General features: G+C 36.8%; 1 protein-coding gene across 1 annotated transcript; it reads right to left on the minus strand.

Moving 5' to 3' along the window:
• Positions 1-591: 591 nt before the first annotated feature.
• Positions 592-21,990, minus strand: LOC127986103 (leucine--tRNA ligase, cytoplasmic). Its single transcript, XM_052588320.1, has 32 exons — positions 21,847-21,990; positions 21,110-21,231; positions 20,941-21,028; positions 20,781-20,861; positions 20,569-20,706; positions 20,286-20,447; positions 20,066-20,178; positions 18,934-18,997; positions 18,793-18,860; positions 18,428-18,653; positions 17,629-17,716; positions 17,190-17,266; positions 16,990-17,043; positions 16,117-16,257; positions 15,845-15,922; positions 15,544-15,629; positions 15,252-15,317; positions 15,045-15,127; positions 14,550-14,688; positions 10,857-11,069; positions 10,627-10,684; positions 10,094-10,157; positions 9,686-9,869; positions 7,923-8,013; positions 7,556-7,696; positions 6,845-6,985; positions 4,090-4,200; positions 3,623-3,733; positions 2,975-3,079; positions 2,217-2,312; positions 1,476-1,608; positions 592-1,343 (listed from the first exon to the last, which is right to left on the minus strand). The coding sequence occupies exons 1-32, from the start codon at positions 21,850-21,852 to the stop codon at positions 1,138-1,140; spliced, it is 3,534 nt and encodes a 1,177-aa protein (XP_052444280.1). The 5' UTR covers positions 21,853-21,990; the 3' UTR covers positions 592-1,137.
• Between the last annotated feature and the right edge of the window lie 850 nt (positions 21,991-22,840).

Genomic DNA, 22,840 nt, shown 5'->3' on the forward strand with positions numbered 1-22,840 from the left:
ATAATACAATTATTAACTTCTTAAAAAATAAAACTAACAGAGGGGAAGAAAGGGGAGACAATAAATAAATAAATAAAACCCTTGCAGTAAAAATATTGTTGAAATGTGACAGAGAAAGTAAGTCTTTCTTAACGTCACTGCCACAAATTTTGTCAGAAAGATCAAAACATTATTTTTAAAGGAAGATATGCATCACAGGGTTGAGCAGAAAGTGCAGGGACGAATAAACATTCTATATTTTATCATAAAGTGCCTGTAGTATTGTAGAAAAAAAAAATAATAATAATTATAAATTTAATTAAAAAAAATTGTTGGAAGCATTTGCCTTATATTATTATAAATATGAAGAATCAAAGTGTAATAGTGATGACTGAATGGCTAGCTATTTAATTCAAGTGATGGCTTATTATATCTAAATAATAATAAGATTAATTTCAGTATGTGGCATTTTTCTTATTAATTGTATCAGCACCAAGTAATGAGAATGAAAACAGCAGCAATCCTTGATAATGATGCAGATTGGCATTTATGTAGTAAAAAAAAAAAAAAAAAAAAAAAAAAAAACACTAAAGGAAAAAAAGGACACTAATATATATTTCACTTGCATTAATTTATTAAGTGTTCACTGAATACATATCATTTTACAGGGGGAAGTCAGGGAGATAACAAAGCTTCCTTTTAAGGTTTTACAGTGAAAAGATAACACCCTCGATTGGACGACTGTAGCTGTTTTCAAACTATTTAAAACAGTGGATGGATTTAAAACTAGTGAAAACCTGGACTGGTTTAAACATTCTGAAAGTACAATAAGACCCTCAAATGTCACATTTACACAAAGTATGAATATTTCCAATTCCATGTACATTTATGGATGGAGTATACAGTTCTCTTTTACGACTTAAAAAGCTGGAAAATGGAGAGGAATATATTACGGATGTCTTACAGACACTGCAGACCCTTAAACAGAACACTTACCAAATTCAGAGAGAGTTTACTAGACGCACCGAGACTAAAATGCCAGATCAATTAAGCAGTGGATGTAATCAGTACTGTTTGATGATGTATGTCAAGGCGGTCATAATGTAATGGGGGGGGGGGGTACAAAAAAAACAACTTGTAACAACAAAGTCTCAGATATCACTGAACCAGGTATATTAAAGTGTCCCCGATGTCCGTTTTCAGGCCGTTCTCACTCATATGAACTTTGTTTTCTTGCAGGTCGATGTGGAAGACTGAACTGTTTGAGATGGGGATCTTACCCTCCTCTTCCTTCCCCAAAACTGGGATTCTCCGAGGTCCGAGGAGTGGGTCCTCGAAACGCATCAGCTTCACTTTGGATAAATCTACACATTACACACCAGCGTTATTCAAAAACAATACCAACATCAGCATACAGCGGCATCAGAGTATTTGGATACTTGAATTCAATATCTTGTGAAAACCTTGTAACTAAAATCAATGCAAGTAATGTTTACCCTTGATGCCTCTGTTGACGCGGGACAATCTGCGGATGACGCTGTCTTTGCTGTCTCCCTGTCGGATGTCAATCCTGGTGGAGAACAGACCGTTGGCCGGCTGAGGGTTCACCAGCGACACTAACACTCCAGACTACAGGAGAAACAGAGGACACAGCTTCATCACACGGAGCATCCCCAAACCATCTGACCAAGACATTATCAGTGGTCTACGATTGTTAGATAGAATGAGATTAATACGGATATATAATACACATTTAAATTTGCCAAAAGCACAACCTATATAGGATATCTTTTTGACAAAAATGTAATGTAATAGAAGTTCAACAAGTATGCATTGATCATTGCGATTGATCAAACGTATTTCACATTGTTACAAACAAAATAGAATATATATATATATTACACACACACACACACAAACACACACACACATTTATTTATTTTATTCTATTATTTCGATGTCTGGATAGCACAATTTAAAAAATCTTTAATATTTCCTCCTTGGTTGTGGGGAAATTGCATATCAAATCCTGCATGAAAACATATCATCATAATTCCAAAAGCCTAGTGATAACACACGATAAGAAAATGTTTTCTGTCTGACCGAACGCTGTACACTACACCACAGAAGCGCTAGCAATGCGCAGCATGCTTCTGAAATGAGTCTGTCTGGAGCTGCATGCAGCACCGGCCAGCTGAAGCAGCTACGACAGGGTCTCGGTGGGCTCTCATCATCACCTCGGATCTGAACACACAGAACGGTTTCCCAGGGCAACAGTCCTCCTTCACTTTGTCATCCGCTTCGGAGGCGAACACAACGTCTATCTGATCCAGCTGATGGAGGAGAGGGAGGGAATGACACCGGTTACCATTTAACTATCGACTGAAACAACCAACAGAGAGATCAGACCAAGAGTCAGCTAATAACAGTGCTTTAGCGCCGCGGCTCGGTGATCACAAAAGAGACATGGCTAAAATGAGAGGGGAAAAAGACACCTTTGCTATGCATTTTAGAGTATGCATTTAATATTCAAATGAAAATTATCGGCTTGGTTTGAATGTGTTGCTTTATTTTATTTACTTGCATTTATTAATAAAAAAAAAATATTTACAGTAATGTGTATTGATGATGAGTCATGTACAATAAAAGCAGGGACATTACCGTATTTTTCGGACTATAAGTTGCATTTATTTAGAACCAAGCACCAAGAGAAAACATTACCGTCTCCAGCCAAGAGAGGGCGCTCTATGTTCTCAGTGTAGACTACAGGAGCACTGAGCAGCATAGAGCGCCCTCTCGCGGCTGGAGAAGGTAATGTTTTCTCTTGGTGCATGTAAAAATTAATTTTGATAAATAAGTCGCACCTGACTATAAGTTGCAGGACCAGCCAAACTATGAAAAAAAGTGTGACTTATAGTCTGGAAAATACTTTTTTTGTTTTCTGTCCTTTGGATTTGTAAAACTGAACACTTTTCAAGTAGTTACGTGCTGTTACCTCGAGTGAATTAGTCAAATAAACGATGTTCTCCAGCAGGACAGCACTCTCATCAAACTCCAGCTCTAGATCAAGAACCCTGGGCCCGCTTTTCTCTAGGTTGTCCTAGAAACACCAGGAGAGAAACAGAACCAATTTAAATGCATATAAATTATTTCATTTCATTTAATTATATTGCAACCAATTCAACTAACACCTAAACATGTATTACTTATTTATATAGTTTGTATTACTGAAATCCAGTCTTCAGTGAGACAAAAATCAGAAACTATTTGAATATTCTGATTCGGGGCTCAAGAAACATTCATTTTGATATATTAAAAAAATATTTACATTTAGAGGTTTATATATATTATATGCGTGTGTGTATGTATGTGTGTGTATATATATATATATATATATATATATATATATATATATATATATAAACATGGAAACATAAAATTTTTCTTAAATGTATACATGAAAGTGTGTGTGTTTACATAATAAATATACACAGTACACACACACACAATTATGTACATAAAATCCTTTTATTTGGGATGCCATTACTCATGATTATGCTATTGTGAACACAGCCTTTGCCCATGCTCTTAAATCAAAGACCCAGTTTTTACAAGATCGCACTGAAGGACCAAACTCTTCTACCTTTATCATGGCTACAAAGGGCATCACTCTCTTCATGTATTTCTTCAGCTCCGGCATGGCACCCAGCTCCATGGCGATGACCTTATTGTCAGGTAGAGCTCCATTGTTGCTCTAGAAATGACAAAGGAAAAGAACTGCTGTTTGATTGACAGCCTATCAAAACTCAACAATCAGAATTCAAAAATGACATTTCGTGTAGAGCCAGAGAAATCGCTTTAGGTCATGGAAACTTTTTTGTGTGTTGGAAAATTAATGGCAATTGAATTTGGACTTTACTATGATATTAAAGGTTCAACTTAACAATAATGTATCAAACGACAGGTGAATTTCACAGCATTAGTTGATCGAATGTTGCACTTAAATCAAAACTAAATTGGAATTAACAAACCGATTCATGAAACCTGCCTTATTAAGGTTGTCTCAGTTTGTTCACTTTTATATGAGGTGTGTGATAAGGGTGGTTCTACCTTGTAATATTTGCCCAGCAGAGAGAGGGCGCTGTGCTGCCACGGTGGGTAGGTCTTTGCTACGTAGATGGTGCAGTGTGTGGGCTTAGCTGGAGGTTTGTTGTCTCCCTTCTGTGACAGACAAAGGAAAGCAAAACTTAAAACTAGAAATGAGATGGTATAAGTGCGGGAACATTATAAAGTGTTATTTTTAATGTAAAGAATTCTATAAACTAAACAACTGTTCTTATTATATATTATATAATAGTATATTATTATTATAATAGTCACTACTGCTGCTACATATGAAATCTTAACTGGACTGAAGAAAGCAATATTTTTTATTTATTTTTTCCTCCAAGAGTTCATACATTTTTTTTACTTATTTAATTTCATAATTTCATAATAATAATTTCCTCTATAAAGTAAATCTAGCTCTATTTATGTTTTTTTATATATATATATATATATATATATATATATATATATATATATATATATATATATATATATACATAAGGTGGTAGTGATATATATATATATATATATATATATATATATATATATATATTATTATTATTATTATATAAATTAATAACAACAACAACAATTACTATTATTTTCAGATTTTATATTTTTTATATTATACATTTTTATATTTATTATTTTATTTCGAAACAGTTTTCAAAATATATTTTATATCTGTGAATGTAACTTTGATATTAACCATTTATTTACTATTTAAAATTTCTACATAAATGCATAGTCATATATATTAATTACTATGACTACTACTGATGCATATAAAATCTTGACACCTTTACTCAGAGCTTATAAACTATTTTAATATATAAACTTAATTTATTTTAGAAACTAAGTTTTTTCTTATATATATATATATATAAATATAAACTATATATTTAACCCTAGCCTTACTTTTATATCCAGTATTAGATTCTGATGTTTATATCCAGTTACCTAGAGTACAGTTTCCTTCACAGTCTAAAGCCTTCTAAAACACATCAGCACAACAACTCCTCACTGAGAAAAGCCTCCCTCCTCCGAGCCTGGACTCATAACACTTACAGAAGCCTCAGCATTGGTAGAAACAGACTGTAGGGAAAGCGTCCCATGTTAAAAGCGAGGGATAATGCACCACTCTTCTGTCAGGGGAGGTCTGGGACAGCGCTGAACTCACTCTACATGACAGCTGTCGACCTGCTTCAGTCTTAATGTCAATTATGTTTGGGTGGGCTTGAGCAGCATGCTGGACTGCTGGGGTCTGGAGGCTCTGTCTAATAGCTTAATGCTACAAGGACTGTATGAATAGTGCTACTAATTTCAACTACAACACCAACGTGTAGCTACCATAAAGTAACCTAACCGAAAATCTTCATAAATCACTCAAACATTAATGTTGAGGTAGCATGGTTGAGGCTTAGAACATCACATTTAACACTAGTTGCTATGCAACCATGCATTCAAGGCAAGAAATTAGCCACTGACCTTTCCTGAGTGCAACGTTTGGTGAATTCTCACCATAGAGATACATTTGAACCGATAAAATTGTGTATTATTATCATAATTATTATAAATATAGCTGCAAGCAGCAATTACAGGACCAAGCACAACCGTGCAGATATGCTGTGACTCGCGCACAATTAAAAGAGTCACCAGAAAGATGATTTTAGGACAAATGGTTTGACAGAAATGGGCAAACATAGCAAATTCCGGCTTCTAGGAGGTGCAGTTCCTGAAGTTCAGAGTGACCCTAAATACTGTTACACAATATACTGACGACCGGACAATCTTTGAGCGTCTGTTATCGCCGTTGACTTTACGACTGATTCAACATGTTGAAATGTCATCTGCGCTGTCAGGAGATATTACTGTGATTGGCTGCTCTGTGAAAGCAAGTACACAATGGCACTTGTCAATATGACACTTTAGGGCTGGGCGATAAAACGATAATGATAATTATCGCGGTATGATTTTCCTCTATAATACGATATGATTTTTTTTATTTATTATTATTTCAAAGGGACTATGAAATCTTAAATACAAGGACTTATAAAAGATTTTTAAAGTTTTTACAACTGTTTTGCTTTAGACTACCAAAAATTCTTTAATCTTCAAATAAAAGTTTTGTTATCACTGCATTTGTCAGAGAAAAAAAATGCAGTTGATTTATAGTTATATTCAGCTTTCAGTGTACTCTCATTATAAAATAACTTCATTAATTATTTAATTCTAACAAATACATTTTGGTTTAAACCTAACCGTGATTAAACATTATTTGTTTATAATCTTTGCTCAGAAGAGACCTGGATTTGTTAGCAAACAAAAGGAAATATAATCGGCATTGGCCAAAATGAGTAGAAAAATATCGGCATATCGGATATTGTCAAAAATCCGATATCGTGCACCCCTAGTTTATATTAATCTTGTTTCATAAAAACAGTTGAGCATTTGAGTGTGCGGATAACAAGTAGATTAGATCTGCAGTTAAAACCTAAGCTCAGAATCGATTCCAGAGAAGCACGATGCATTCGGAAGATCTCAGAATCGATTCACGAGTCGATTCGGCTTCGATTTATTGTCTCAGCCCTAGATGAGGGATGATGTATTTCTGTAGGCTGCACCCAGAAACAAGTAAGCATTTTAGCACTTTCATTCCATCTTCATGAAGACAAAGTTTAATTTTAAATTGTTTTTTTTTTCTGCCAATTAAATTTAGTCATATTTCAAAACTCATAAAAGTGTGGTCAGTCCATACCTTGCCCTTGGCTGGTTGTGTGTAAGCTTTCAGGCGAAGACGGAGGTCATGGGCAGTGTCCATCAAATACTGTGAGGATCGAATCAAGATCTCATCCACTGGACCAGCTGTAGGCCAGCGAGCCTTCATTATAGAACTGCTCTGTAAGGAGAGAAATCAAGTGTTAACTCTGCAGATCAGTTAAAGATGAGTTTTTCTGCTTTTACTAAATAAAAAAATAAAAAAGTCAGCTAGTTGTTATTAGCTGTTTAAAGAAATATCATCTTCAAGGAATTGAAATTAAAATGTTTAAATTGAGTAGACGAAACAATGCAAGAATGGATATACAACAGATGCAATTCTATTCTAAATAGCTTTCACTAAATATGTTCCATATTTCTTTGAAACATTCCTTATTTATATTCTGGAAAAAAGAAATTCCCCAAAATAATGGTAATTAAACTAGCTATTAAGGATATATTTTTTACTCTAATTAACAATGTAAATTCACAATATTGTCAAAAGTATGACACTGTTGCATGATTATATTGTTGCATACAGTTTAGAAATATGTGCCTTTGAAACAAACGACTGGAAAACCAAGGTGTACTGTATGTGTGGAGAATGCTATTTAGTTCCTCAACAGTATGATTGGCTGGGAAATGTTATGGTTTAAGAGTAAGCAGGCAATGCCTTAGTGGAAACCTGTCCTTCAGCGGAGGGGGGTCTCACCTTCCCCAGCAGGGACCAGGTGTGTTCACACAGGTGTGGGCAGATGGGAGCCAGCAGGAGAGTCTGCTTCTCGATAAACTGGAACACAAGATCCCTGTGCATGCCCTCGATGGCCAGCTCCCTGTATTTATCCTTGGCTGCCTGCAAAGAATCAAGAACTTGGTGTTACACATAGCCTCAGATTACACTGTTGAAAATTTCCTGACATATCATGGAATGACACATGCAGTCTCCTGAAATAACGTTATGGCTTACTGTTCTTTATAATTAATATTACTTAAGTAAATATAATCACTCCATATGACTTCACCCTACAATTATTTAGCCAACAGATGAAGGAAGGTGAATTTAATGGTCCATGCGTTACCTGGAACTCAAAGAAACCGCTCTTCAATGCCTCTTTGTACATCATTCTCTCAAAGTGCTGCTCTGTTTTAATGATGCTGGAATTCATTTCACTGCAGACAGATAATCAGGTGGAAATATATAAATACATACAAATAAACACCCTTTTACAGATTAAAACCATGCTTTAATTTTTGCCGTCCAAAATGCTAAACAGTTAGGGATGGTTGCAGCGGCTCACACACGGCAGACATAGCCCCTGGCCCCTTTAAATGCACCTAGAAGTCGAGACTCCCGACAATGAATAACGTCAGTCATCCGACTAAATTAACACTGCAGGATAACAATAACAGGAAAGACAGTCAGCAATCGGCTATTCCACATGGCGTTTTATTTATTTATTATCACAGAACATATTATTAATCAAAATTCGCACCTAACGTAACCAAGTATGCTTACTTGTAAACACAACCTTAAACAGGCTTGCAGATTTAAATCCATTTAGAAATGATGAACAACCAGCCAGCCAACGATCTAACAGAAATTAACAGCTGCCTGTCAAACAAAAATGATAACAAACCGAATTAAATCCTTCATTGCCACACAGGCAAATGACCAATCGCTTGATAGCCGAACTGATTATTATTAACGTGTCACTCACAGTCACAAGCCTAAATTCGCTTTAACACAGTCCTCTTACATTTACTCTTCAAAGCAGTGACTAAAACGTAGCGTTAAATTTGAGGTAGAATTTTTGGCGACAGAAGCTTTTCACCAAAGCAGTGTGTGCATTTTACCGTTATGTTCTTTTCTTTTTCGTTGACAAATTGAAAATAATGTGCGTACTTCCATAAACCAAACGCTGTCCTCTCTGCTATCTTGCCGGGAGTTCAAAAAAAAAAAAAAAAAAACCCACACACACACACAGGGTCAGGCGCAGGGCACAGACGCATCACAGCCATTGACTTTAAGATCACAGAGCTTCGGCTCCGCTGATACATCCGCAGGTGGCACAATAGACCTAGGCCTACTGTCTGACAAAAAGCAGGCTGCAGTCGGGATTTTCCTTTCCTTAAAATAACGGATTACTTTTTTTAAAAAAATAACGAAGTTACTGATTACTTACACACGAAACTAACGCGTTAAGTTACACATTTCAGGAAAAAAGTAATTAGAGTACTCTAACGCGTTACTTTGTAACGCGTTACCCACAACACTGATGAAAGCATTCTTTTTTTTTTTTTTTTTTTACTGAACCCAAACTTTTGAATGGTAGTGTACTGAAATTCTATTTTATTTTCTTATTTCATTTTCCTCTTCTTAACAGAGCACTTCTGTAATTGTTATTATACCACAATATAATAAATTCACTATATTACTGAATGGAAACACTTCACACTAGGGATGCACGATATTGGATTTTGGCCGATATTCGATATGCCGATATTTTCAAAATAATTTTGGCCGATGCCGATACCGATATCGATATATAAACAAATATATACTGATATATTTAAACTTTAATTTTACTGAAGAGAAATCCATGTATCTCTTCTGTACTGATTCTACCATAAATTTATTATTTTACAAATGTAGACAGACATTCACATCTGAAAAACAGGTCAATTATTTCACTTGGAGAATATCGGTTTGGCTCATCGGCAGAAATATTCATATCGGCCGATACCGATAATGGTCATTTTAAGCTTTTATCGGCCGATACCGATATTGTGCCGATATTATCGTGCATCCCTACTTCACACTTCTCTCAGCACTGTGTGTTACCTAATAAACACCCGGTCATTAAACGTGTCCGCTGGTCCGGTCCTCAGGTTGTTCTGATTGGCGATCATCTCTTTCACCCACTCCACCCAGGTAAAGAGACGCAATATTCCTGCATCTGCCATGGCCTCGACAAAGTTAGCATCCTCCACCGTGTCCCCAGCATCAGCCAGAGCCAGACGCATCCCTACGATCCAGACCGAGAGACGAGGTTGGCAAGGGTTTAAGGAGGTTTATGGCATTCACATTCATAATTCTACATTACAGGTCACATAAAAAAGACATATCCTCTTTGAGGGGATCACAAAGTTAGACTTTACATGCATAGGGCTTGAACCTACTCCTGCTGCAGTAAGTGTATGACCGCATGTGAAGTGTTCGGCCTTCAAATGAGCCGCTATTTAGGCTTACCATCTGCTGAAAACTTGGCAATGGCTTGACTCAAAGTGAGAAAGTTGCCAGTGGATTTGGACATCTGGTGGGTATAAACATCTAATTAGACGACTGAAGAGGACCATCCACAATGTGTGTTCAGAAATACAGAAGAACAAACTTCAACTATTTTGTTAACTGAAATACCACAGAAAGAAAAAAAAAAACTGACATTTAGAACTGTTGCCTTGTCAGCTAACTGAAATAAAATAAGTTTAAGCCCTGAAATTATTAAACTGAAATAAAAATGAAAAGCAAAACAACAAAATAACAGAACATTACTAAAACTTAAATTAAAACAAAAGCTGAGAATATAAAATACAGGCTAAATCAACATTTTGATAAATACTATAATAGTATGGTAATTTATGGACTTTTTGTTAAAGATATTAGTCAATACGTGGTCCTCACAATTACACAGGAGCACAATTTATTGCACTGTAGCGAAGGTTAACACAACCTCAGCGCATGACTTTCCTAACAAGACAGACAGAAGAGGAATATCACCTCACCTTTTCAGAGTTTAGCAAAAGATGACCATTGGCACGCACTGCTTTTGGCCATTTGCCACTATCATGAAAAAAACAAAAAAAACAAACGGCATTAAAATGTGTAGCAATACAAATATCCATCAGAGTGACAAATTGAAATTAAACAGCTACATTACTACTAGAGTATTACTTTCTCTTCTCTGGTTAATGTAAACATGTATTTTGTTGTAAAGAAGTACAGTGCAGTGTACCTGTCATTGGGCCACATGGCTACATGATTGTAGAGGTAGTAGGAGAGGTGGTTTGGCACCAGGTCTTTCCCTGATACTCTCACGTCTACAGGGTACCAGAACTCAAACTCCCTCCTGAGCTTCTGCAGCTTCTCCTTTGGGATGTCCGTCTTTGGGAAAGGTGTTGTTTTGAAGAAGATGTAATCCCACACCTCCCTCGTCATCTGCTCGGCTCTAACGGGAGGAAATGTGTTGTTCTGGATCACTTTTTTTGTGGATTAATAGTAATAATGAACATGTGTGGCAGCATATTCAGATGGTTAGTAACGACATTTCTCAATTTGATTCACATTTCTGACACATTTTACGTAAGCTTTATCTTTCAATTCTCAATTGTCTGTTTCCATTATATATTTGCTGGTTTCTTTATCCGAACACTGTGAGGTTGTTAAATACAAGCAGATTTTACAGTACATGTAAATTTGACTTTTATTACTTGTTAAATTCATTTTAAATTAAATATTTTACCTATGTTAAGCTGATATTCAGTCTGATTAAAGCGACTAATTAAAACTCAGAAAGCAATTCTTTATTTAAACTGACCGAAGAGGTGAGTAGAGATGCAACTAATGGCTGATTATTTTTGTATTAATCAGATATATTAAAAAAAAAAGAAAAAAATTGTATTGACAAAAACACACCATTCCACATGTCCTTCAAACAAATGTGCCACCTGAATGCTGTGAAAACACACAGTGCTCAACAATTTATTAGACAAAACAAATAGGAAAAAAGGAAAATCTAAAAATGTTAGTCATTTATAGGGCAAATTAAAAAACTAAACAACTATGTAGTATTATTCACATAATAACAAAAATGGCCTCCTCTGCCTTTGATAACCGCTCGCATGCTCGGTGGCATTGTTTATGCACTTTTTGACTTATTATCTGAATTGAAAAAACAAAGCACTTGACTATTTTCTGCCTTTCTTTCATTGATAACAACAATAATTATATTACAGCATTAGAAATAGCCTATTACTTTATCTAAAGAGCTTTCGCATAATGGAGGACTAACCAATACAGAAAGCTAAAAAAATCAGTTTGGTAATTACCAATACTGTTAGTTAAAAGCAGCAGTGATACAAACCTTACAAAATTGGTTCAAAACCTTACATAAATTTGTTTTAATAAATTTACTAATCACTGTAGGCAATACAGATAAGGATATGACCGTTAACTAAATTTTATTTGCGCCGAGGACAAACAGACGTATCTGTAAAAGCGCCTGACAGGCAAGCCATTATGCTAATGCATCATCTTGAAGCTTAAAATAAAGATTCATCATGTTTTGGGCAGTCTGGATCACATACTTTTCCTGCAGCAGCTCATTCTGTTTCCTCCACTATTTTTTAGATGCATTTTTGTCCACAGAAATGCATTATTCAGTGCTGTAATTTGTTAAAGAGGGGAGGGGGTTCAAAGTTCAGTGGTGCCTGGGGCAAGGTCGGGAGGGAGGTCAGTTTCCTGACAGTCTGATGAATCAAACTCTCCTTCAGTCTGCTGATCTTGGCTTGGAGACTCTACAGTCTCCTCCCTGATGGCAGTAGACTGAAGAAGCTGTGTGACTGGTGAGTCGGATCACTTGTGATGCAGAAGGCTTGACGGTTGAGACGTGTTCCATAAATGTCCTGGAGGGAGGGGAGAGAGACACCAATGATCTTCTCAGCTTCTCTCACTGGGTCTCATTCATGAAACATTCGTAAATATACAAGTAAATATGTGAGTGATTTGCGCGTAAAGAGAACTTCCCGAAAACTCTTCTCCTGATTCACAAAAACTTTGTAAACGTCAGATGTGATAGTGAAATGTTTGTGTGTGTTAATGAATTCCAATCAGTCGTAAATGGGACGCGCGTGCACGCTCATTCTCAATTACCATAAATCGCGCCCATTAAATCAGACTGACAACTATATATGAGCATCATATCATGACACCAAACAAAGGATTTCAACATGTCTTCTCAAAAGCGAATGAAAAATGTAAAGTTCTCAGCTGCAGAAATTGAAGGTTTTTTTTTTTATCAGACGTTCATTCAAAACGCCACGTTTTATTTTCAAGCGTATATAGTGGCGTATCAGGTCATAAAAAAAGGAAGCTTGGCAGCATATTACAGATGCTGTTAATGGAGTTTCATCTGTTAATCGAACAGACCCAGAAGTGAAAAGAAAAACCGTATTAATTACTATATATAATATTTTTTTCAAAATGCTGTGTAAATATGTACCCAATTATGAATTAAAATGCAGCCGTATTAATGAGCAAAACGTTCAGACGTTAGATGTCAGACGTGGCTGGGAGCACGTGTAGATTTATTTCGTAGCAACTAACATTTGGAAAATACGAACGTTTTAATGAATCCGAAAATTTACGCCAGAACCACTTTACACACGATTTACACAAAAATTTGTTCTGCTCGTGTTTCATGAATGAGACCCATTATGCGTTGAAGAGTCTTCTGGCAGGACGCATTGCTGGCGCCATACCACACAGTGATGCAGCTCGACAGGATGCTCTCGATGGTGCCTCTGTAGAAGGTGCACCTGATGGGGGGTGGAGCTCTGGCTCTTCTCAGTTTCTGAAGGAAGTAGAGACACTGCTGTGATTTCTTGGCTAATGCTGTGGTGTTTTCAGTCTAGGAGAGGTCCTCTGTGATGTGCACACCCAAGAACTTGGTGCTGCTCACTCTCTCCACAGTCGCACCGTTGATGGTCAGAGGAACGTGCTGAGTGTGTGCTCTCCTGAAGTCAACAACAATCTCTTTCGTCTTCTCCACGTTCAGAGAGAGATTGTTGTCACTGCACCACTCAGCTAGGCGGCTCACCTCACTCCAGTAGTTTGTCTCATCTCTGTTGCTAATGAGACCCACCACAGTCGTGTAATCTGCAAACTTAATGTTGGACAGATACGATGTTGGAGTTGTGTGACGTTGTGCAGTCGTGGTCAGCTAAGTGAAGAGGAGGGGGCTCAGCACACATCCTTGGGGGTCCCCAGTGTTCAGTGTGATGATGCTGGATGTGTTACTTCCAACCCGTACTGCCTGAGGTCTTCCAGTCAGAAAGTCAAACAGCCAGTTGCACAGCGAAGTGTTGAGCCCCAGCTGGACCAGTTTGTGAATGAGCTGTTGTGGGATGATTGTGTTGAATGCTAAACTGAAGTCTATGAATAGCATTTTGATGTTCGAGTCTCTTTTCTATGTAGATGTGTGAATGCTGAGTGGAGGGCAGTGGTGGTGGCATCAAACTGGAAGGGGTCCGGGGGGGGGGGGGGGCAGACTTAATATAGTGCATGACTAGCTGTTCAAAGCACTTCATGAGGTGCTAAATATAGTGCTAATGTCACACTTGTGTATGCGAGACACAGAAGCTGATGGCAGGAGGTGGTGGATGTTGTGGCGGGCCACCACAAGTAAATCAATGTATGGGAAACCCTGCATGTGTAACAGTATACTGGATCCGGCAGCTCTTAAAGCGACAGCAGTCTAATATTCCTGCTGTCTGTCATTCATGTTAATCAAACAACAAAAGAGAGAAAATCTCTCACTGCTCTTTGCATTATGTAAATTTGGCAATTAGACTTGTCTTATTTATTCTAGAATTCACATTGTTTTGCATTTTTTAACTGTCCTACATTTTTCTGGAAAAGCAAATAATACCTGATTCCCAGTGGTGAGGGTCCTTGTCCGTTGAGGACCCCTCCCTGGAGGAGATGTGCCACGGTGTAGTAAGCCATATAGATGGTGGAGTCTGACAGGGACTCAATGAGCCATTGTTCATCCCATGGCAACCGGGTTCCTATGGGAACCAACACATAAAAGAAGTCAAAAATCAAAGGTACTCTCTAAGGAATAGAATGAAAATTGCTGATGGTATCGCTGAGTGGTTTGGGGGCAAGGGAGGAGTGAGGAATAAGAGTATTACAAAAGAAATATAGATGGGCCTAGTCCTAACAAAACCACTTTGATTAAGATAAGCTTCACACAAAGGCGGCCATCTGAGGTGATTTCAAATGGATGTGTGCAAAGAAAACTTTGTGCAGTTTGCCTAACTATTACAAGCAATTTATTTCAAAAGAAAAATCCGAAAGGATGCCGGACCAGCTGGCAACAAAGCTTGTTAAATACAGTAACACACAGATAAGCCGGTCTAACCTAGCCCATAGGATCTGGAGCAGGCATGTTCCTGAAGCCAAGCCAATGTTGCTTCAAAGTTCTTCCTGGTTTCGTCGCAGAACCTGAAGAGCAAAGCATACAGTCAGAATTCACGCATTCATACAGCCTCTCTAGTAATAACAGTACCACACAGCAACTTGACAATTTCCACTGTTATCTCCCAATGCCACAAAGTGTGAGGCTTACGTCTCAAGAGCCTCCAGGACACCCGTGGCTTGCTTTTTCCATTCCTCATTGCCATAATCCAGATACCTGACAGATAGAGAGCCCAGTCACTGTCTGACAAGTCAAATCGATCAGGGACGCCTCAAGGCAAGTCATCACCACAATAAAAAATGACTAAAATCCCACAAGATCATAGGCACAGGGCATGATTTGATTGAAGAGGAAGTGAATATACTACAAGATGGTAGTGGATGTTATCACGCATTCTGAGATAAAATAGTAGCATCTGTATGAGAGTGTTTTCTGCACTGACCATTGATCACACAGTGCCACAACACACTCGTCTGCAGAACGAGATAACACTTGCTTCTCCGGCTCCATGTAGATCATCGCCTCACCCTAACAAAATGGCAGGAATGGAAAATAATTTACAATGCTACAATCAGAATGTCATCTTATTTTTTTGCCATATTTCATTTCAGGTCAGTTCGGGACCCTGAATAATACTGGGGTGTTTTTGTTGAGTATGAGCTCTATATTGTCCTATGATATGGGCCATTTAAAACAAGTTCTGACTATTATTTTACGTCATGCATTACATATGGTCCACCAACCTTCTCCACCATCATCTTCTGAATGGGCTTCTTGACATCCTGGACCTTCTGTCCCTTGAAACCCTCCACTAACATGATCTGGCAAAACAAGTTCAGTAAAGTTGTTCAGATCTTCACATGTAGGAATAAACTGTCATTTAGCAGATATCTAAAGCAAACACACAGTACTCCAACCACCGACTTCAGCATCTAAAACAAGAATATTTGATGAAGTGTCCCTATATGCATTCATCTATTAGAATGAAGTGATGTTGGTGTTCAGATTATCTTACCCCCTCATAAAAGCCCTTGAGGTAGACCTTCTCTTTGGCCTCAGCCAGCTTCTCTCGGTCATTCTGGCTTTGGATCTTTAGTTCATCACAAACCAGAGGAGCCGACAGGTTCCCATAACCTGGAATCTCAATGATGGGTACCTGGTAGAACAGAAAACCATAAGCCACTTCAGATACACAGAATCTAGGATGTTTGGAAAAATAACTCCATCCATGATGTAATCTGCCAGGCACAGCAAGACCAAAAGTTGTCAATAGCTTATGCACTACTTTACATTGCAAACCCAAACTTGATGGCTATGAAGGCAAATAAATTATAGCCACTTTCTTGAAACATTTTGGTAATATGTGTTTTCTACTCTACTTTAGACTGCAACATTAATAATTTTAATAAAATAAAATAAAAAGATGTATTTACTGATTTGTTTGCTACTTTCCCAATTATGCATTAAAGTAATATTTAAAAACTAAATTTAACAATAAAAAAAAGATAATAAATGATAATATAAAGCTAATAGGTTCCCTTGTGATGTATGTTCTCTAAATAAAAACTTTAGACTTTGTCCATTTATTTTGCGTACTGTTAATATCATTGTTGCTGTTGGTCAAGCATGCCATGTTTTTATTTATTAGTCAGAAAAATAAAAAATAATAATAATCACTTTAAATTTAAAATGTAATTTTTTTCCCCCAAACTGTGCAGCCCTACTCCACAGTATGGAAGTACTGCAGTACCTGCATTGTTAATATTTATTCTAACTTTAAACACAAAATATAATTAATATTAAATGCAGCCTTGGAACGCTCTCAAATCACCACTGGACTTTTCTCACAGCTGAGCCTTGGATGAGGTCTGAAAAAAAAAATTCTTACCGGCTCAAACGGTAGAACCATATAATCTTGAATTCCATACTTCTCTCTCAAAGCCTAAAAAAATAAAAATAAAAAACGTTAAGGCATTATTGTATCAGGAACATTCATCTTATTTGAACTAGTTATTTCTCTGGGAATTTCCCCATTGAAGGAACTAAATCTGGAAACCAAAATGAAATGCCATAAAGCAAATACAGCACCTGTTTCTTTTTAATGTCCCTCAGAGCGGCGATATCATCAGGAGCATCTGACGGAACACTGGTGACGACTCCGGTTCCTGGGAGGACAAATTAGATTTCAGCAAACTCCATAATAAGGTTACTTACTTGAAATGCTCCACCTCACATGTTTTGCAAAAACTAATTTTTTCCCCACAGTCAGACAACCAGTGATCGATATTGCAATTTCTGACACATCAATTTGGAGACGGCCCTTTCAGGATGAAAACAGGACCCAGGGTATAAGAAAAAGAACATCCATTACGGACATTTCCATATTCCATTTCTCCTGGCTTATGAGTAACTGCTTTCAGTTTGGCTGTTAAAAGCATGCAGCATTGCCCTGCGGCCCGTTGAGAGATGCATCTTGTCTGTGCAGGGGTAATGTGATGCGACAATACTGTGGGCTGGTGTCAGGTACCTTTGTCTTCTTTAATGGTGAGCATTGGCAGGGCATAAATGGTCTTGTATGAGGTGAGGGGGGCGCTCAATGCACATCCGAGGATATCCTGAAAAACAATGGGAGAGGGAGTGAGTCTGTGAAGGAGCAGTCAGTGTGTGCATAAACTTGATTCAGTTTGTGAGTTAAATAGTGTAATTTCGCAAAAAGTACTGAAAATACACGTCATAATTTGGTACAACACGCATTGCATTGTCAAGATTAATTTTTTTTTTTTTATATATATATAAAATAAAAAAATAAAATGTAAAAAGTACTGTTATTTTATAATTAGTGCTGTCAAACGATTAATCGTGATTAATCGTATAAATAAAAGTTTTTGTTTGCATAATGTGTGTGCTCTGTGTATATTTAATTATGTGTGTATATATATATATATATATATATATATATATATATATATAAATAAACACACACACATACAGTATATATAAAAAAATATTTACATCTATATTTATATTCATATAATTTATATTTTAAATAAATATATTTAATATATAAACAACCTATTTTTCTGAAATATATACATGCATTTGTGTGCATTTACATAATAAATAAGCACAGCACAAATACATATATTATTCAAACAAAAATGTATTAATCGCAATTAATCGTTTGACAGCACTATTAATAATACACCAGGAAAATAGAAATCACACAATCAAACAAATCACACTTTCATGTCATAAAAATGTTACATTTCACCTCCAAATGAAGGAATAAATAAATACACACACATAGGGGGAATAAAGACACAAACCTGGCCCCTGATGTTCATGATGACAGGAACCACTCCGTTCTCTTTGGTAAAGCCCTGGTAGGACATGTTCCTGGCTGACCGCTGCGTGCTGATGAACAGCTCACCGCTGGCCGTCTCAAATATAATGTACTTCATATCTGGCCGAATCCAACAATTCGTCTGACCAAACATGGTTTCAGGCCTCAGAGTCGCAGCCACCAGAAAAACATTCTTGCCTTTAAGGCCACTGTAAACAGTTAGAAAACAAAAACCTTCTTTAAACAGAGTTCAAACTAGATGACTTACAAATACCATGTCCATAGCATGATAATTTTAAAGTACACGAAGCTGACAATTATTCAGTATCATATTATTATGAATTGTACCTCAGCTTTGCTGGGAAAGGTTCCACGATCTTCATTTTAATCAGGGTGTACTCTTGAGGCCCAACTCCCTGCGACACAGAACATTACTAAAGATACAAACAACAGCCTGAAAGGAATGAGTTCATTAAAGACAGTGCCCACCTCTCCTGTCTGTCTGTCATGGTCCATGCAGGGCTGGCCATCTTTGGGAGAGTAAATGGTGTACCTGGAAGAGCAAGAGAACGAAATATTTTAAAATTTTAAAATAAAAAACGTCCACAAAATAAATGTGATTAAAATAAGTTACAATTATTAAATAAGTTAAAAGATAAAGTTAAACATTTATTTTTTATGAATATCCTAAAGTAGATATGTCTAAGAAGTGTTAAATACTTTAAAAAAATAAAAAAAATAAGAAAGTAAGGTTTTAAATGGTCTTTTTAAGTCATTGTGTAACTTGTGCAGACATCAATAACCTCGGTGGAAGCTCCAGCTGATAATTAACTAACCAACCAATAATTTTTAAAACAGTAATATGAACAGACATGTTCAACGCAAGTTTGTAAATTCTTAAAATTAATAAGATTTTTTTTTTTTTTTTTTAACAAACATTTTTTTTTCTTGAGACAACCTAAAAAGAACTTGCAAAAAACTAGTGGTCGACCGATATATCGACATGGCCGGTTTGGCATTTTTCAAATATCGGCATCGGCCAATAAGTATTTCTGCTCGGCCGATGTGTTTGAGGCAGGACTTTTATTTTGACAGTGCTGAGAGCGGCAGCACATCTCTCACACTCTCTCTCTTGTTCATCGTAGTCATTAACAGTTCTGTCTAATATGGATAGAAGTCTGTCTAATAATCAGATAGAACGGTAAAATAAAGGAATTAATGTATACAGAGTATTTTAAGGATTGCTTTATTTTAGACCCAGTAATAGTGTAATAGTTAGTAATAGAAAGGCACAAATTATAATACCTTCTTGTTTGCCGTCAGCATTAAGCAAATATGCATTTATGCAGTTTACACAAATCTCTGAATGAAATCTAAATCATATTGGTTTTATATCAGCCCCCCTGCTTTCCAAGATATCGCATCGGCTGTCAGAATACACATATCGGTCAACCACTACATAAAACATCTCATTTTAGGTGTCATTTTTGATGATAATGTGCCGTGTGTACAAAACTTTGCTTTTCTCTGCTGAAGTCTTACATTTCTTTTACAATCCTTTACTTTGTGATTGAACTATTGATTAATATGTAAAAAATGTATTTCACTATTGTTACCACACCTCTTCCCAAACTTGATCTTTTTTCTCTCTTTCAGAGTGATGTACTGCCACCTCACAAAAGAGTCGTAGAAAGGGTTTACATCAGTCGTGATGAAGGAACGACGCCAGTCAGCCTACAACATTAGTGAGAAAAACTTCATGGACGGACACAAATATCAAATCATGGCGTTTTAAATGCCAAACTTCGAAGTAGCGGCCAGAATAACTACTGTTTCACTACCTTTAGGCCCATCTTCTTCAGGTCGTATACAGCGAGAGGAGGGAAATATTCCAGCCAATGTTCAGCGTCAGCAAACTTCACGATCTCTTCGTCCCGCAGCCCCAGAGACTTCATGATGTCCCACTGGAACTTGGAGCTTCCAGACTTCGCCACAGCTTTGCTCTGCCAATGACATTACATTCAAAAACACTGACTTCATCAGCTTTAATTATTAGATGTCAATCCTTGTGGGGATTCAGTCCTATAACCTTTAGGTCTGAGTTTCCTCAAAGCACACATTTACCTTCTTGCCCTTTGACTTGTCCTTGATGATGATCTCATCGCTGAACTTCTTCTGCTCTTCCTCCTCTTCATCTTCCTCAGGGAATTGCGGCGGGTTTCCATACAGCTCCATTTCTCTCTTCAGCTTGTCTGCACATGCCTGTTTCACAGAAAACATATTAGTTCATTGCGAACCTTTACAGATCTGAAGCGCAGAACTTTAAATCTACTCACTTTGATGGGCATCCCAGTGCAGTGAAGTCCAAATGGGAAAAGACAATGCTTTCCTTTCAGCCGCTGGTAACCCATTGCAAACTACAGGATATTTGGAGATTTTAGCTCAATCATAAATTATATTAAATTATAATTATCTTTAATTGGATTTCGGACTCACCTCACACTTTGACAGGCAGAAAGTATGTCCAAGGTGAAGTCTCCCATTCATGTATGGGTAAGGAAACGTAACAAAGTACTTGTTCTTCCTGGGGAAACAGATACGAATACGTAATTAGTCATCAACTTAATCTGTACAACGTCAGAAAATATTATCAAAACAGGCTCACTCTGTGTTATCCTCTGAGGTGGTTGGAGCATCAATCTCAAAAACCTTGTCCTGCTCCCATTTCTTCTGAACCTCCTCCTCGATCTTCCTCAAGAAGTCCAGTTTTGCTGTTCCTTTGCGCTCCTGGGTTGACACACAACCCAAAATCAAAATATTAAGAGCAGTTGTGATCAGTTCATTAAAATTGCATATGTTTATTTTAATATTTTGTATTTTTATCTGTATAATTTCAGCAGAGCATCATTAATATATTACCATAGTACATATAGGGTATATTAGATATCTGTACATTAACATTATATGTAATTATTATTATATACATCTATTAATCAGTTCAGAGTATCATTATGTTTATTAACAAAACTGGTGCATTTGATAAACTATGCACTGGGACTTGTGTCTAGATCAGAACAGCAGTGGTGCTCTGATTGACAGCTGTCAAATTCACTCATATTACTCTGCCAACTTCATCCAACTTGTAAGAAAGTAAGTTAAAAACGTTATTGAGCTCACTAACTGAGTGGATCGAGCGGTTATTCCTACTTTTCGTTCAGGATTCAAAGAACACACGGGTCACTGAACAAGGGACACATTCGCGTGAAGCTAGCAGCTAAAGATAAGCCATGCTGCTCAGTGGACCGGTTTATTTCATTTGTTGTTGTTTGAGATCATGAAATAGGCAGAACTCTAGATCATGAGGGTTAATCATTAAAACGGTTTAGTATAGATGAAATTTACCGTCATTCTGATTTATTCGCTGTAACTTCAGCAGGATTTGTTGAAGAGTGAAACCCACGCACGCTCGGCTGATGACACCGTACGGAAACGTCGCCGCCGGATGACGCTTTGTATCATGGGTAATGGAGTTCGTAGAGTCACAGTACCGTGGCTCTCTCTCTCTCTCTCTCTCTCTCTCTCTCTCTCTCTCTCTCTCTCTCTCTCTCTCTCTCTCTCTCTCTCTCTCTCTCTCTCTCTCTCATCCTCTCTAATTCTCTTTCGCTCGTTTAGTATTTTTTATAAACATTTTGATTAACATCAAAGTACTGTTAGCATATTATTGTAATTGTAGTGCAATACATAGTATTGTAATGGCTTAACAGTGAGTAAAAATAATCAATATACAGCGAGGGATTTCGATATTTCGATATAAAATATTTAATAATAATAGAAAGTAAAAATTATTTATTAAAAAAAAAAAAAATAATAATAATAATAATAATAATAATAATAATAATAATAATAATAATAATAAAATGTTTTACATTTCATTTTCACTGGAGTGAGGGGATTTGGGAAAACCATCTAAACCTTGAGTCTCTATTTACAGGTGACTCAATAATTTTATTCGAAATCAGATATGTTTTAACCTGTGTTTTATTTTTATTTTTTTTAATCTCAGGAAATCATCTATACTGATATGTATCAATGCACAGTATGGTACACTTCCGCGGTTAATTGATCACTTATAGATTAGATTAGATTCAATTTTATTGTCACTGCACATGATATACAGATAGGTGTACTATGAACATACTACACAGATGGATTATGTAAAAGTGTATGTACACTATAGGCAGAACTATGAACATATGAACATAATTTACACTATTGCAATGGACAGTAAAGTGCATAGAAAAATTTCAGTGTGCAAATGGTTTATTCAGTGTTTCTGGATGAGCAGACAGTATAGTGCAAGTAATAACAAGTTACTGTTATTTGCTTGTTGTAAATA

Source organism: Carassius gibelio, chromosome B21, assembly GCF_023724105.1.
Source record: "Carassius gibelio isolate Cgi1373 ecotype wild population from Czech Republic chromosome B21, carGib1.2-hapl.c, whole genome shotgun sequence".
Taxonomy (NCBI): domain Eukaryota; kingdom Metazoa; phylum Chordata; class Actinopteri; order Cypriniformes; family Cyprinidae; genus Carassius; species Carassius gibelio.

Coding starts and splice junctions, on each gene's coding strand:
- LOC127986103 (XM_052588320.1), bottom strand. Junction 20,179..20,285: donor TGAAGAAGATGGGCCTAAAG/GTAGTGAAACAG, acceptor CTAATGTTGTAG/GCTGACTGGCGTCGTTCCTT. Junction 17,717..18,427: donor TCATGAACATCAGGGGCCAG/GTTTGTGTCTTT, acceptor ATTGTTTTTCAG/GATATCCTCGGATGTGCATT.